The sequence below is a fragment of the Euprymna scolopes genome, chromosome 25, assembly GCF_053919585.1.
Source record: "Euprymna scolopes isolate OS-2025 chromosome 25, ASM5391958v1, whole genome shotgun sequence".
NCBI lineage: Eukaryota > Metazoa > Mollusca > Cephalopoda > Sepiida > Sepiolidae > Euprymna > Euprymna scolopes.
The window spans coordinates 15,373,217-15,391,817 of record NC_136506.1 but is presented as its reverse complement, the minus strand read 5'-3'; the positions used below and the strand labels follow the sequence as shown (position 1 = coordinate 15,391,817).

The following is an 18,601-nucleotide window of genomic DNA, read 5'->3' as shown; positions in this document are numbered from 1 at the left end:
TTTTACTATGAAATTATTTTTTCCCTAGTTACCGTAACACATATTAAATGTACATATAGTTTGTTTCAAGCGTAAAAACACTAGTGAGGGTGATATCTAGATCTTAGCATTAATGCTAGTTCAAAATTAATACATATTATTTTATTATTACTGCAAGCAGTGGAATGTTTAGCTTAAAAAAGATAATTAAAGGAATCGTTTTGGGCATCATATCTGTTTAAATGTATGTATGTATGTATGTATGTATGTTTGTATGTATGTATGTATGTATGTCTGCCTAAAACATTCTACAGAGGTGACGGATTTTCGCAAGATTGATATCGTCTTGAAGCTCGACCCTTCGGACGAAAAATAACGAAAAATTGGCTAAAAAATTCTTCACCATCAACTGGGCACTTTTCTACAAGGAGGGGTCGCTTTTTTCGCCGATATTTTCGAAATTCATCCCCCCTTTTCGATTGATTAGCCTTTATTTATACTTCGCCACTTCTAGTTTGGCGGTAGGCGCAACGGCAAGACGTCACGTTTTTTTTTTCCTTTTTTTCACGTTCTTATCTTCCTTCGCTGTATGGATTCTAGCTTGCCTGCTTACTTCCACTTTTTTTCTTTCTTTTCTTTTTTTTTTTTTTTTTGCTTAACACACACCTCTAAACACCGGGCAACGCCGGGCACCCAGGCTAGTAATAAATAAACAATAAGATGGAAGTAGAGAGAATGGGTCTCTTATGGCATCTCAATATTTTCTGACTTTGAGAAAATCTTTGGCTTTGTAATCCTTGTAACAACTACTGTCAAAATCAAGGAATTACATATTTAATGATCCAACAACTATTGACCCAACGGGTCAGGGGTGATCGCGTAAATATTTGTTAAAGTTTATTTATTTTACATCTTGATAAATTTAGTCTGCAGAATGTTTACTTCAAGATTAAGCTGGATTTCACCATTTGAAGTGAGAACAGAAATGTCTCCAATACAGATAAAGTTACAGAACTCAAAAATATTAATATTTCTGAATTGATTTGTTGTTTTTTTTTTTTTTTTAAGTTATTCATTCTCATTTTTTTTTCTTTCGTAGAGAAATTAAAATATTTTTTTAATGGAGATTTGAAATAGATTACTTTCACACTTGAAAATATTCTGAAAGAAAGCAATTTTTTAAAAAAGTATAGAAACTGAAAAATTGGAAGGAAATTAATTTTCCTGATATTACATCGTTGATTTTTATCACGAATTGATTCTAATTGTCTAATTGCGGCACGGGCAATAGAGTTTCTGGAAAATTAACTTCCTGTAATTTTTCTTTCTTTACAATATGATTTACGATATGGTTATGAAAAAAATACTGACTCAACTGGTCACAGATGATATAGTATTTATTATAATCTATTCATTTTAACTATTGACAAGTGTAGCCTCTACAATGTCTATGTTAGCATCTCAATGAAAATAGTTTTTTGGTCCCCTGACAATAAGACAGTGGACCTTTAAATACACTCTTTTGTGTTCATCAATTCGTCTGTCTGCACTTTTCTTAATAACTACGCCTTGAAATCATTTGAAATTTTACACAAACATTAAACATGATATGAGTAAAAAAGTAACAGAAGGGATTTTCCGGGAAAACTGCAGGTGCCCCCCCTAGGGGTGCCTTTCAGGTTAAAATGGCTAAGATTGACACTTTTGGGCTTATAAAAAAAATTGATGCCTTTGATTTTTATAAAACTTTCTAAAAAGTTATAACTAACTGATTTCTATATAATTTTGTTTGTCTATACTTTGCGATAACTCTTGGGTTTGTCCCAGGGGCTCTTTTAGCGCTAATAAAAACACTCCACTTTTGGGACTATTTTACTATATTTGTCCAAAATTCCCTGTGTATGTCTATTTAGCAGTTTTGCATGGTGCTGAACTCAAATTTAAATGTGTTAAGGCCTTGGAGTCTTTTGGGACTAAATGGGTGTGTGGGGGAGGGCAAATGATGGACTTAGTATTTTTTTTTTTTGCATGGTGCAGAATTCAAATTTACATATGTTAACGCCTAAAACTGCACCGTTTGTTCATTTTCACCAGGATTTGACGTACCCTAGAAACTTTTGGGGCTAAATTGGGGGGAGGGGGCGGGTGGGCCAATGCTGAACTTAGTTATTTTTTTATGCCTCGTTCACCGTGCACTCACGGAGGACCATGCATGCTTCACTTGTTTTCTATGAAAATCGCTCCAGACGAGGTATGAAGCAACTCGATATAACGCTCTAATAAAAATAAAAAAATGATTATCACAAAAGTAGGAGATACCTATTAGTGCTAGTCTTGAAAAGGCCAAGGCTGTAAGTAGGAGGAAGACAGTCAGCAAGAAGAAAGTTCTGCAACATTGCAGAAGCTACTGGAATAAGAAGCTGTATTATAATGAGGTATCAAAAACAGCAAATTGATGGAGACTACTAGATCAACGAGTCAAACGAGCTGAAACAAAAGAAGCAGGGAATAGATCAGACAATTCTGAAGAAAACATACCATAATAGTTTTTATTACAAAGACTGAGACGAGCAACATCATGTCTGTGCGAAAGAGGTTGTAGAGAAGGAGTTACAGAAGTCAAAATATTAATGTTTCTAAATTTACCTTTTAAAGATATTTTTTAGTTGTTTTTTTTACATAAGAGTCATCACTAATCACGGCCCGGAGGCCACTCGAGGATCAGGGTTAACAGGTGTACAGTAGTCAATGGGATTATAGCATAGTAATCGTAAGTAGTGGAAATTTTGTAAATTGGATTACTTAGGGGGACGGTTCATCAAGAACTTGTTTACGTTGGACTTGTACACAATCAAATTATAGTCAGCTGGAAAGCAGGCAAACGGGACAGAGTTCCACAGGTGTATAGTACTAGTGTTATGGAGAGGTAAAGTGCGAATGAATTCAAAATCCGGGCCAACAAAAATTGAACCTAGGAATTGGATGACTTGGTCCTATGACGCAAGTCGTTTTATGGGTCAGGCCGTTGTATAGAGCAAGGTTCGAATGAACTTAAATCCTGGCTGACAAAAATGAAACCGGGAATGGGATGACCTGGAGATGACGTAATTCGGTCGCAGGTAAGACAAAAAGCAAACGCCGGGCTAGTCAAAACATGGGTCAATGACGTCAATTGGTTTATGGGTTACCAGGTCGAAAGTCCATAAAAGTGAGATGGTAAACAAAAACAAGGCAGAGAGACGCGGAGACGGGGAACGAGAGACGAGGAACTGCCTGTCACGTTCGCAACCTACACCTCTCTCCACCACCTCCTCCTCCACCACCGTATTGTGTATATATGAATGTTTGTTAAATAAACCAAGTTGTTTATAACAAAGTGTCTCGTTATTCATTGATAAATGAACAGCGGTCATTCCAATCACTAGACGATTTACAACAAACATATATGTATAAATGTCAAACACTATCTCTCAGTCTATCTATCGAGATATTCAAACATCTCTTATAGTTAAATTACAGGCTTGGTGCTCCTATAGAAGTGTGTAACCTGTCTCTAGATATCTCACTAAGACTCTCCCTAAACGAACAACAACAATACAGAATATACGTCATCTTCATACCACCAATATATAACACTAAGAAAGAAGCTTAGTTCATGGAATCTACGTTTAGGTTTAGGCACAAATAAAGAGTGGGGGAAATTATTGATAGTGGTTTTGGCTAGACGAGTGTTTTTATTCTCATTGCACGTACAACAATGCCCACCACTTTTAATATAAATAATTACATTGCTTAATATCCGGAAAACTACTTATTTGTGGTAAATTTTAATGCGATATTCGTTTTCAGACTACCCGAAACCTAGAACAGTCGTCATTTTAAAAGGAAAATGTTAAGGTGGAAACCAAATACAAAGTTGTCATAATTTTTTTTTAAATTTTATTATTTCAAAGTTTTCCTGTTTTTCAATGCATTGGACAATAGAGCAACGCGTGTGCGTCAAAGAGAAAATAGTTTTCGGATTCAAATTAGTCGCTGCAGTATTAGAATTTTAGTTTTTGAAAATGTAAAATTTCTTTCTATACAAATGTTATAAGATCTAATATCGCGAAATACACAATAGTTCAAAGTTGATTTTTATTGAAATGATTCGGATTTTTTTTTTTTTTTAATTCCTTCATCTTTTAACAAATTCAAACAACCACGTCTAATTAATGGCATGTTGATGTGGAAAATATTCATTAATAAAAAACTTTTTTTTTTTTAATGTTTTGTTTCTTTTGGTTTAAGATTTTCTGCAATCAAATCTAACTCTGCATTCATTTGTGTGATTTCTCACTGAAGTGGCTGGGATTAATCTCTTGTGACCAAAATATTATTAATTATGCAGGAAATATAAAATTTAAAAAAAATATGGCGTTTTATTTCTACCACCGATTTTTTTCACGTTATTTTCATGAATTCAAACTAGCAGGGAGACTCGACATTGCCCGGGATTGCATGATGATCAAAAAATGTTGTATACTCCCATGTCATCGAAATCGGTGAGATCGCCCATTTTTCAATCCAATCGATTGGTTACCTGCTCTAGTTGGGGACACATCGCGGTGCACTGGGAAGAAGCTTCAAATACCTCCTCGCACTTACTTAGTCTACAATACATTGTAGTTTACATTGTACTAGAGTGTCTACTGTTAATTTTATAAAATTATTTTATATAATGGCTTGAATCAAATTTTAAAATACAAAAGTCAAGTATCCTGCTTCAATTATGCTCTAAAGAGAAACATTCATTTCGAATGCTCCCCTGTTATATCCCAGAACCTACTATTGATTTTATGTGCCTGGCCTTATTGCTTGTGCTGTGAAAATATATTGAATTAAAGTTTTAAATGTAAAAGTCAAGTATCATGATGCAATTGTGCTTTAAACAGAAACATTTATTTCGGACGAGTCATATTAAAGAACCTACTGTTGATTTTATGTGTCAAGCCTTTCAGCTTGTGTGTTAAAACCTCTCAAATGCGCTTGTGATGTTTGGAAGGTGTTAACTCTTCCCAAAATCACTTGTTCCTTCTGTAATCTGCTTTTTCCAATTATCGATTATCGATGCTTATCAAAGACATTCTGATAGAAAACAGATCTAGGAACACTGCCAGGCACATAAAGTACATTTGCGTAAAATTTCATAAAAATTAGTCCAGCCGTTTTTGAGACCATAGCGAACGAACTCACCTACACACTTCATTTTAAATAACAGTAGAAAGAGGGATTTGCTTTTATTTTAGTTTATATGAACTACACCAGTTTCAGTAAGTTATAGATTATTACCGATACGTCACTTACCCTAGGAAGTTTCAAATACACAAGCAATCCGATGCACATGTTTATTCCAGTAAAAATTAGATGGTGGCGTTAGGTTTTTGCATGGAGATCTTGACGTCCTCCTGCATACAACCCATCGTATTTCCAAATGGTCACACATCTGGTACTGACCAGATTCAACTTTTGTGATCAAATTGGAAATGGTGTGTTAGAGTGAAAATTCCGTAATTATAGATTATTGACACTTGTATAAAGAATTAATAGGCCTCAATTCAATGATACGAACCGCATCAACGTCAGTAAGTTATTGCTCAAAAACCTTGCGCATCCCCCTCTTAAAAATCAACAAACTGTGATTTAAAACGTTATTCTATATATTAATACGATAGCGTGTGTGTTATTTTCTGTGTTACGTTTACATCCGGATCGTTTAATTGCTTCCATTTCTTGTCATATATAATTTTACCAAGAATTCTTCACAAGTTTTGGTTTCGATTTCGATTATAGCTGATGGCACTTAAGTCATTTATTTTTTTTATAAATAATTTTATCAAAAATTCTTTAAGTTTTGGTTTCGGTTTCGATTATACCTAATGGCACTCCAGTAATCTATTTTTTTTTAAATAAATAATTTAATCTAGAATTCTTCATAAGTTTTGGTTTCGATTATGGCTGAAGGAACTGAAGTTATATATATATATATATATATATATATATATATATATATATATATATATATATTTTTTTTTTTTTTTCATAAGTTTTTATTTCGGTTTTGATTCAAACTAATGCACCCAAGTCATATGGATATATTTTTTATTTTTGAAATCGCAACTTTATAATATATAAAAATCGATAGAATATTAACTCTACAATAATATCTACGGAATCTGCAAGAATTAAAATATCATATTTAAGCATATTTTACGACCTGGCTACGCCGGGCGTCCCTGCTAGTTTAAATAAATGCTTTTGCAGTTTTAACAAGAGTTACAATAATATCAGAGCATCTCTATTTACGCCATGACTACGAACATCAATATATTTTTATATATAAAAATCGATAGAACTTTAACTCTATAATAATATATAGGAAATCTGCAAGAATTAAAATATCATATTTAAGCATACTTTACGACCGGATTATGCCGAGTGCCCCTGCTAGCTTAGCTAAATATTTTTGCAATTTTACCAAGAGTTATAATAATATCAGAGCATCTCTATTTACGCCATGATTAACAACATGAATATATTACATATGAATGAGTACCTTGCAGAATTTCCACAGGTCCCGCTAGTTATTATTTTCATCTCGTTTCCTTTTTTTACAGCAAAGCAAATCAATTTAATAATCCACCAAATTTATATAATTAAAATAAAATTTAAACATTCATAGAAGGAAGACACATAGTAATTAGCGAAGCCCAACGCCCTCTCCATGTTAAAAATGGTTTTCTAAATAGCAATATTATTATTTAGAAATTCGTTCGAAACAAAGCGGGGCATTGTTAATATTTTGTTCTTACATTGTTTTCTCATTCTACTTTCAAGTAGCATGTTGTACACTAACGACGAACTGATACAATTTGGCTTTGTTTAAAATCAAAATCAATTTGCAATACATTACAAGGAAAACGTTTCAGAAAAATATATCTGGAAATTACCCGAGTGTTTATGTAATAATTTTAAAATTTACAAAAAGAAAACAACAAATCTCTAATTAAATAGTTATAAATATTAAAAGAATCGGAATCGGGAATCGAATCGGAATCAGAAATTTTAAAACAGAATCGATAATTGGATCGGAATCGGGCAAAATTTTTGAATCATCCCAGCACTAATATATATATATGTATATATATATATATATATATATATATATATATATATATATATATATATATATATATATATATATATACATATATATATATATATATATATAAACACACAAAGAAAATAAAGATTCTGCTATATGAAATATTTATTCAATACAGATCTACGTGATATTTTCTTATCTTATTGTACTTTGGCCAAAAATATATCTGGAAATTACCTGAGTGTTTATGTAATAATTTTAAAATTTACAAAAAGGAAACAACAAACCTATAATTAAATATTTATAAATATTAAAAGAATCAGAATCGGAATCGGAAATTTAGAACAGAATCGATAATTGGATCGGAATCGGGAAAAATTTTGGAATCATCCCATCACTAATGTATATATATATATATATATTTTTTTTTTGTGCATATATATATATATATATATATATATATATATATATATATATATGTGCACAAAAAAATAACGATTCTGCTATATGTAATATTTATTCAATACATATCTACGTGACATTTTCTTATCTGATTGTACTTTGGCCAAATCCAATTTTCCTGATCCACATGAAAGAAAGGTAATGTGAAATGCGAAACCGAGAACTTAAAAGACCTTATCTTGGAAATGCCAAAGCTCATCTCATATAACAAGCATTTCTCTATTTTTGGTTTAATGTTTCTATACGCATTTGATATCCATGTCAAAATACTCTAAAAATAAAATACCACTGACTTGCATTTTCCATACACACAGAGTTTGTTTATATATATATATATATATATATATATATATATATATATATATATATATATATGCATTTTATATACACATATATAAGCTCTAAGAAAATCCTCTTTGAATGCACAACTAAATTATTGGCCTGATTTGAATGCACTGCCATAAGGTTATGTAGTAGATGAATGGAATAAGAAATAAAAATTCGGTTTTCGTTTTTGATGTTTTAAAAATATGGAATTAATAAAAGAGGACAGCAGATACAAACGAGTTGATTTTTTTTGTTTTAGAAAAAAATAGAAAGTTAAATAAACGCTACTACCACTGTCATAGAAACTTTAGATATTAGGGAAAGCATGCAGCGAAGAATAACTCGAATTTCAAACGTAACTAGCAGATTTACCCAGCATTGTCCGGGTATGTTCAACATAAACTATCAGTGTATAGTTTTGAGTGATGGCGGCTAAGTGGTTAACGACACGGGCTAATAACCTGGGTCTTCCAAGTTAGGGTATAATGATGTTGACACAACGGCTCTCAGTAGATCATCAGTTAAGCAATATTGAATCTTGTTAGTACCAGAGGGATAACCAATTTGGGAATTTCAGGCGCTGTATGTAGGAGGACGTTCAGACCTTCCTGCAAGAGTTACAAAAAACTAACGTCGTCATCTCCCTTAAAAGAGATAAACATACAACTCGAGACCGCTTATGAATTTCATACTCTCATGGAACTTCCTCCTTTGGACGAAACCGGTTAAACCCGCATAGGTTAATGTTGTTTGCATTTTTCCAAGTTCGAATGAAGTTCGTTCTACAGAAACACTCAGTGCTCGTTTATGTCCCTCCTTTAAACTCACTTCTGCTACACCAACAGCCAAGAGCAGACGCTCCAAACAACCTAACTCTATCTATAGATAAGGGGAAATAATTCAACTGCCTCATCTCAGAGACTAACAACAGCAAAGAGGAGATCACTCCAAACAAACTTTTTCTCATCTATAGACAATGGGAGATAACCCAACTTAACAATTCGAGCTTCATTCATAGATTTCCCCCACCCACCAAACTTTTGCAGATAGCACTTGAGAAGGACCATCAGAGCGTGTTGATTACATGGACCATGTGTTTTTATGAGTTGTTTTTAATGTAAAAATCTGATGAGTACGTGACTAAATATGCAGCAATAACATAATTTTGTAGACTTCTTAGACACAGTATGAAACTATACTATAATGGATACTTTTTTCAATAGTAATAAATGACCAACTGAGAAAACTTAATATTTGGAATTTGTAGAATTATATACATACTTTTTTTTTTAAACTGATTTTCTTATTTAGTAAATAAATCAATTGTTTTTACTCACTCGTGTGGATCTGCAGCATTACCACCAGGAAAGTACAGATCCATGTGTGTAAATCGAAGCTGTACCCTCTCCGGACCAGAGCCCTCAAATGAGAAGCGACATGTAATATCCCCAGGGTATGGATTTGGGTAGTTTGGACTCGTTATTGTACCATTCTTGCCGTCAGCGCTGCTAATATGCCGGTTGCAGTTAGTAGCTGCAAAGAGATAGAAATATTGGTTAATTATAATGTAGACAAAAACAAGGAAAATAAGTAAAATACCATTGAACGTCTGAATCCTATTTATTATGTTGACATGTCACCAGCAAATAGTCGATTGTTTGCGGTAGACTATGTATATATTTTAATGAGACATTGTTAAAAAAAATTGCTCATGGTATTAGAAATTGAAGTTGAATAGTTTATTTACCAAATAGCACTGCAATGAACTGCAATGCTATGTAATATTTTAATGATTGAACTAAACTAATGAACTGCTAACATGCAAAATTGCTAAGTGACTGAATAACAATACAATGAACTGAATTCCAAAGGAATATAATATTTTAAATCATCAATGATTTCTCAGTAAACAGAAAAGTTATATAAGATTTTAATAGCTTAATTGTACTATGATAAACTGCAAAGCTATATAATATTTTAATGGCTGAATTACACTATAATGAACTGCAAAGCCATATCATATTTTCATTACTGAATGACACTTCAATGAACTGCAAGGGTTTATAATATTTTGATGGCTTAATTACACTACAATAAACTGCAAGGCCTTATATTATTTTAATGGTTGAATTACACTACAATGAACTGCAAGCTATATAATATATTAATGGCTGAATTATACTAGAATGAACTGCAAAGCTATATTATATTTTGATTACTGAATGACACTTCAATGAACTGCAAGGGTTTATATTATTTTAATGGTTGAATTATACTATAATTAACTGCAAGGCTTTATATTATTTCAATGGTTGAATTATACAACAATGAGCTGCAAGCTATATAATATTTTAATGGCTGAATTGCGATACAACGAACTGCAAACCTTTTCATGGTTCAACTACACTAACTGAACTCCAAATATATTAAATAGTTTAATGCCTGAAATAATATATTTTCATGGATTAAGTAGAGAATGGATCTTTTCTCACAGTAGCTTTGTAACTCTAGCTGCCCTCTTATTTTGTTCTCACATCCCATAATCAATATGTCTGGTAAAAATGGAAGAGTCACTTTTTTTGTGCGTGTGTCAACTCTTGTCTTTTATGGGTGAAACTTGTATGTCAGAAACCCTTATGCTCGAGTGGCTTTGGTCTTAATAAATGATGACTCATTAGTAACGTAAAATAGCTTAACACGTGAATAACATTGCAATGAACTGCAAATCTAAAAAAATATATATATAGTTTAGCTTAACGTTTGAATAATGATGTTATTAATTTGTATGTCAGAAACTGTCAAAGGGAAAAACCATGAAACTAGTGCTTTAATCGAGTTTGCAATCAAAAAAAGAAAATGAAAACTTTTTTTATAAAAAGCAAAACCTGAAAATGTAAATTTCAGATTTATGTAGCCATTAAACACAAAAAATGTAACGCACTTTATTTTTATTGCCTTGTCTGTTCAAGTCTATTTATTTGGTGTGCAGTATTGGGTTTTATTGATGTACATATGTGAATGGGAAAACAGGGGGGGTGCGTGAAAAGGGGAGAGGGGTGGAAAGAGATGAAATAATTTTTTTTTTTAGAAGATTCATAGATGATTTCAAATATCTCAATGAGTTGAAAGCATTCAGCTGCTTTTTCAAGAGGAAGACATTCATTGGGAAAAAACAAACATGCGTGAAGAGATTCACACATCAAGTTTTAATGACAATTCTCATCAATTTTGATGGCTCAATAAAAAAAAGAAACACTGTGAAATTTATTTAATCACTAATGTAATTTGTGACATTGCCACTGGTTCAACAGTTGTAAGTTACACTCTTCTGAAGGTTGTATGTTCAATCCTCAGTGTCGGCGATACTCCAAAATACAATTGCTAAATTACTTAGGACTTCTACCCGGTCACGGCTAACGGAATAAGAGCATGCTCATCCTGTGCATTAAATAAAGGGTTTCGTTTAAAATTCAATGCAGATCCCCCGAGTCTGACAGGAATATTCCTGAGTTTGACAAGATAACCCTGAAGAAGGTTGGAGGGGACATCAACCGAAACGTTGTGAAAATAATACTCAAGATGAGAACACAAGTCAGAATAATCCAAATAATACAAACACCAGTTCCTGTTAAGTCACTAAAGTTTAGCAACGTTGAGTCTGGTCAGTATCATATGGGAATACCAGATGCTGTATGTAAGATAGCTCTCTTCTTTTCCCGGCATTGTTTCTAGTTATCTTAAACATATCCTTGCCATTATTATTAAAGCAATGCCAATTCAGAAGAGCTGTGATTGGCATTGCACAACCGTTACTTCACAATAGAATCCTTGCATAAGCACTCTTTACATGAGTTTCTTAAAACTGAATGCATGCCTCCAAGGCAGTTCCCATTCTTCTCTATAACCTTTGCTGCCCAGAACAGAGCCTTTTAATTTCATCATCAAAAAGACATTTTTTAAAATAAAAAGTAAACTACCTGTTTTACGAGTATTTTAATGGTAGATGCTCTGAAGAACTACAAGCCCTTGTACCCCCTCGACATAAATACCCTTGACATACCTGACAAACAGCAAAATCCTACCCCTACACAGTAGAGATCTCCAGATGCTAGAAAACCTTCTACTCTAATATTTTCTTCCCCAGAACTGCTAGACTTTAGAATTCCCTTCTGGGTTCCTGCTTTCCTGACTGCACTGACATGCAGAAGTTTAAATGTAATGTAAACATGCATCTTGCTGCTCAACTCCCTACATAATATCCCTGCAATTTAAGTACCAGATAGTAGCCCCCTACATCAAAGTGGCACTATGCTTTATTTGGGGTGAAAATGCAATAATAAAAAAAAAACTACAGGGTATGAGTGAACCTTAATACCTCTTATAAGAACGGTAATAACATTAAGGGTGAAGATGACGAAGTAGTTAATGGTGCAGACTAATAACCTGGATACTCCAAGTTCGAATCCCATTCATTCCACAGAAACACCTTCATCAAACTCACACTTGCCCTTGTATCTTAAGAAAGAGAGATAAATAAAAGAACATTAACAAATCCTTTCTACAAGGCAACCATATTTGGTACAAATAAGCTTCACTCCATGCCTCACTTATCGACCTGTTTTAGTCAAAGTAATAATACATTGCAATAAAAATTTGTAGACTTACAAACAGACGTCCTGGCACAAGATTTTTATCCTGGATCCCACAAATAACCAGAGATTAGATCACTCCTGTTCCTTTTGATTTTGATCCGGTTCCTTTTGGTTTGGCGGTGGGAGTAAAGTTCTGTGCAGTTCTAGGAGGTCCACCCTCGCAGGCCTTGCCTTCTCTTTTTGAGAAGGAGTTAGTTCATTGCTAATCACCTGAAGCGCCTTCACTAGGGAATGCCGATAGGGCTGCCCAGGCACTTTTTGTAAGTCAGTGCCCCTCCTTGGGGGCACTGACTTCTCAATTCCACTGTCCGACCCTGGTATCGAAGTTCTTGCAATGGGGGAGAATTAAATACCTACAAACAGACATCTTGCTGCTCAACTCCCTATATAGTATCCCTGCAAATTATGTTCTAGATAGTAGACTCCTACATCAAAGTGGAACTGTGCTTCGTTTCGGGTGAAAATGCAAAAAAAAAAAATGTGGGGAATAAATAAGTTTCCCTATGTACAAGTGTCATTCCTAAAGTAAAGCCTCCTATTTTTTTAACTCAGAAAGTTGAAGAGCTATGAAGATGGAAGTGGTACCATTAAAGCGCGTGACCCTTTGGGGTCCTTAGTTTATTTTTTTACATAGCCAGCAGCAGTTGCTTAAGTGAGCTTCTATCTATTGCTCCCTCTACCCCCCCACTATAAAGCATTCACAGCAGACCCTCGTCCGACTACAGCTGTTAACAATTTTTTTTATCTGTCTGTGTCTAAAACTAAATTCCATGAGCTGAATTTCTTTCCTAGAACTGCCCGTGTGTGGAACACAATACTGCAGGGCTGCTTCTCAGCTGATTATACCATGGTCGCTTAAAAGTCTAACGTGAATATGTTCCACCATTATTGGTCATCACAGTGTTGTTTTTTTGGTCAACTGACACTCATTAATCATTATACTTAAGTGCCTTTTGGGCTATGATAAATGGTGCCTCCCTAGCAAAAAAGAAGAGGACTTGTCTTCAGACTACTTTCAAATGGGCCATCCTGAATGTCCACATGGTTGCTGGCACTTGTGATAATTTAAACAAAACGGAATTGCTAAGAACACTATTATCAGATTTCCACCAAAAAAATCAACTAAATCGAAAATAGACGTTAAAAATTGAAGATTTATTTCTTTTGTAAATTTAAAAAAAAATTTTCTTTTGTCAATTTTAAAAAAGATTTTCAAAAAAGAATTAAAATCTGGCAAATATTGCAAAGATAACAAGAAACAAACAAACCAACAACAAATGTCAGTAGAATAGAGAAGAATATAATAAATGCAGATTGAAGCGAATTTTTGAATTCCAAGAGGAAATATTGTGCCATGAAAGAATGGTAAAAGCAGTAGTAATTGCTTTTACTCCACCCCTCGCTCCTAAATTATATATATATATATATCGAAAATACATTGACAAAGAAAATATTTTAACGAGAACATGAGATAAAAAATTAGCATTTTAAGAGCCATTTCTCTTCTCATTATTTATGCTAGCCAGCAAGCAGTCATTGAGAATTTGGCCTATTTATTGATAAACAGGAAGATAAAAATAGCCGGATATTTATTCAAAATAATTTTGCAGCAAAGGCGTTGGCATAAAGCCACCAGCAAAACAAGGGGGACACGGACTTTGATAGTTAAACGTTATTATTCAGATTACTATCCGAATTTTGGTTGTTATATACAGACCTTTTCGGCCGATGTAACCTCGGATCTTCTTCAGATGCAAACTCAGAAATCTTTATGCAACATAAGACTGTATAAAGCGAACCTTGGGTTTACTTTCAGTAACCTCAAAACTCTCGCTTCCCTTATTTTGTCCTTTAGTTCTCACATGCCATTAGCGATGTTTGTGACAAAGGAGGAAGATTTTCTGTTTTTCTGGGTCGGGATCTATCCATCTAACATTCATCATAGATTAGGTTTTGATCTTGAAGTGGTATTTTTTTCTTATCCTTTTACACCAAGTGGCTTCATGCCTTGCCTAAGAGTGATTTTCATAGAGTTGAGCTGCGAGATGTCTCTTTGCATTACATTCAAACTTTTGCAGGATTGTGAATTTCATTAGCGATTAGAATAGTGGCATATGTTACGGAAATGGGTCACCTTTTATGAAGTAATCTGTTTTTAAATTATTTTACTCTGATTTTAATCAAATCAAAACCACCGTAAACTCACACAAATAAACAGTCTCAAAATGAAAGCAATTTTTTCGTGGTAGTTTAACTTAATATAATTCAAATCTTTTTTTTTTTTTTTTTTTAACTTATTTTCACCCCTTATGAGACCGGTAATGACAACCAGAAGACTGTGCTGAGTTGAGATGTCTGTTTACATTATTTCTAAAATTTTGCAGGTCAGCACAGTCAGAGAAGCAGAAAACAGGGAGGGAATTTCACTGTCTAGAAGTCCGAAGGAAGAAACTATTAGAGTAAAAATCTTTCCAATATCTAAGAACCTTCACACTGAAAGAGTAGGATTTTGCTGTTTGTCGAGTTAATCATGAGTATGTACAGCGAGATGGCACTAATTCTGACTTCATCAAAGCATATTCCAAGAAAGTATATGTAAAACAGAGAGAGAGAGAGGGATGCAACAGTGTGGCGATAAGGCAGAGGTTGGCGCTTGGTTGATAGTGTGTGACCTATTACATTTTAGATTGTTTTGTGGACCTTGTCTAAGAACGACAGACTAGTCGTAGATGCACCAGCCCAAATGTGCCAACAATACTCCAAGCATGGGCGAATGGTGGCTTTGTAAAGATATATCAACCTTATAGAAATTACAAAAATATGGCGCTTTATGCATTTTTATTCTGAGGTGAGATATTACTTGTCGACTTTTGTCAGTGAACACAATTGTCCTAACAATTATATTGGCTCTAAAAAGAGATACTATTAAATTAAAATTACAAAAAATACATTCGTTTATTCATCGTAATTCTGAAGTGAGACGTTTTATGTAGACTTTTGTCAGTGAACACAATAATATTAACTCCAAAAAAAATGCTACCAACTAAGAGAAAGAAAATGTTCTACTAAAACTAGTGTTGTCATTCATATAAAATAAACTAAAAATGATACTGGCGAATATTTTCCAAAAAGAACGTTCGATCAATAAGACTGAAATTGGGTTTCGGCATTGCATGAGATCAAATTGATCAAAGAAAAAAAAAATGTAGCACAAGAAAACAACTTGGAATTTTCCAGAAGTGTCTTCCGGAAGGAGAAAACTCGAATCAAAATGTCCGCCAAAATTTGATCGTCAGCAAAGAAATTCTGGTCATGATGCTATTGTTCTACACACGTACAGGTTAACATTTATGCACGTTCTCAGTCTGTGGGTATCCATTTTGAAATCGTTTTTTTTTGTGTGTGTACTTTTATTTACTAGGAGATGGTTTCCACTTCTCAAGGCATAAAGTCCATTAGAGGATAAGTGCTAATGAGTGTCTGGCAAACTGTTAGAAAATTCTGTGATGATCGGTAATAGTGAAACTTGTATAGCGTTTAATTATTTGAGAGGACAGCATACAAGAAGGTATTTGCATTACATTTGAAAACGACCATGATACAATCAGCCAGGATGCAGTTCCATGATATTGTGTTCTACAGACAGAGTTTTAGGCAAAAGAACTTTGCTTATGGAATTTTCGTTTAGTTTTAGACGCAGAAAGTGAAATTGTTAACAGCTGTTGTAACGAGATGAGTATTTATTGTGAATGTTGGGCAGGAGGGCATTATAGATTGAAGCTCAGTCTAGCAGTGTTCCACTAGTTTTATTCAGAATACCAAATTGAATTACAGCCATTTATAGTAGACTGGGTTGTAATTATGAGTACGACTACTGGTTATCAATTTAACATTATAAGTGTGATGAAAAAAGATTAGCAGAAATATTAGCAATAAAAAAATTGGCATATACATCATGGCACCATTAGCCAAAGTGGAAGAGATATTATTTTGCAATCTTTAAAACACTAGTCCCCATCATCTTAAAAATACTAGTTCCTATCATCTAAAAACATTGGTCCCCATCATCTTAAAAATACTAGTTCCTATCATCTAAAAACATTGGTCCCCATCATCTTAAAAATACTAGTTCCTATCATGTAAAAACATTGGTCGCCATCATCTTAAAAATACTGGTTCCTATCATCTAAAAACATTGGTCGCCATCATCTTAAAAATACTAGTTCCTATCATCTAAAAACATTGGTCGCCATCATCTTAAAAATACTAGTTCCTATCATCTAAAAACATTGGTCCCCATCATCTTAAAAATACTAGTTCCTATCATCTAAAAACATTGGTCGCCATCATCTTAAAAATACTGGTTCCTATCATCTAAAAACATTGGTCGCCATCATCTTAAAAATACTAGTTCCTATCATCTAAAAACATTGGTCCCCATCATCTTAAAAATACTTGTTCCTATCATCTAAAAACATTGGTCGCCATCATCTTAAAAATACTGGTTCCTATCATCTAAAAACATTGGTCGGCATCATCTTTAAAACACTGGTTCCTATCATCTAAAAACATTGGTCGCCATCATCTTAAAAATACTGGTTCCTATCATCTAAAAATATTGGTCGCCATCATCTTAAAAATACTGGTTCCTGGATGATGGAGATCTTGTCTCAATAAAGAAAATGGCTTCGAAAAATCTGACCAGAGGTAAGTTTGGAAGTAAATTTCTAAAAGCCCATCAACGCATGTCAGCATGTGAAAATTCCATCAAACAGATGATGATGATGATGATGATGATGATGATGCGAAAAACTAAAATAAAATCAGTATGTGCAGATAAAATGCGAAGTGTATGGAATTCTGCTTTTCATCACATCATAGCAGAGTAGAGTAGAGGAAAAACATAGAAGTGTATGTTTATTTTTCTTCTTTAAATGAGTCATTTTGAGGAAGTCTTGAAATAAAGACTAATCATTGATGTATATAAAAATCATTAAGTTTTCGTTTTTTTCATTTTCATTATGTTGAATTATTATTGGCATAATATATATATATATAGTGAGAATGTATGTGTTATGACACTTCTCAACCTATATACTCGACAGAATTTTGATTTACACTGGAAATTTGGTATATAGCTTATCAGACACGTGGAAATCTTTTTTCATCGGTTTTCATCTGGCAAGAAAATTCTAGCTGATGCCACCAGAGTCATATTTATTTTTACTTTCGAAATAATACTATATACAATACGAAATCTGTATAATTTAAAATATTATATTAAAGCATATTTTACAACCAGTCAACGCCGGGGGTATGGCTGCTAATATATATATATATATATATATATATATATATATATATATATATATATATATATATATATATATACACGTTTTATTTTTTATTACCGTATCTTTCTGTTAAGTTACATTATTGTTTCGGCTACACGGCCATTTTTTTTTTTGGCCGTCTATAGCGTCTTCAGACTTTTACAGTTTTCTGTAAAGTCTGAGGATGCTACAGACGGCCAAAAAATGGCCGTGTAGCCGAAACAATAATGTAACTTAACAGAAAGCTACGGTAATAAAAAAATAAAACGCATATTTGCTCTACAACAGTATTGAGCACTTTCTTCAGTGTTTATTAATTACCATCTCCACTATATATATATATATATATATATATATATATATATATATATATATATATATATATATATATATATATATATATATATAGTGGAGATGCTAATGTTCCAGAGCAAATTGGTTTATTAAAAAGAAGTTTATGTGTGCTGTTCTTAAGATTTCTCGACTGACGAGCAACAATCGTTTTTTTAATAAACCAATTTGCTCTGAAACATTAGTGTGTTCAGTGTAGCGAGTATATTATATTTGTCTATATAAATAAACATAACATATAGTCTATGTACAGATTAAATTTTGTTAAATAGTTCATCAAAAAGACACCAAAGCTTTCCATGAAAAATTACTTCATTTTGCCAATAATTTATCCTTCATCCAATTCGGTAAAT

The 18,601-nt window shown here is 33.2% G+C and overlaps 1 protein-coding gene across 19 annotated transcripts in view; it reads right to left on the bottom strand.

Moving 5' to 3' along the window:
- The window catches only part of LOC145247280 (suppressor of lurcher protein 1-like), a 1,714,203-nt gene that overhangs the window by 94,175 nt on the left and 1,601,427 nt on the right, over positions 1–18,601 (bottom strand). For all 19 annotated transcript variants that reach the window (XM_080108885.1, XM_080108889.1, XM_080108891.1 and 16 more), the window contains one exon: positions 9,250–9,445. In XM_080108885.1, the coding sequence (XP_079965011.1) occupies positions 9,250–9,445 (196 nt within the window). The remainder of the gene's footprint in view (positions 1–9,249; positions 9,446–18,601) is intronic.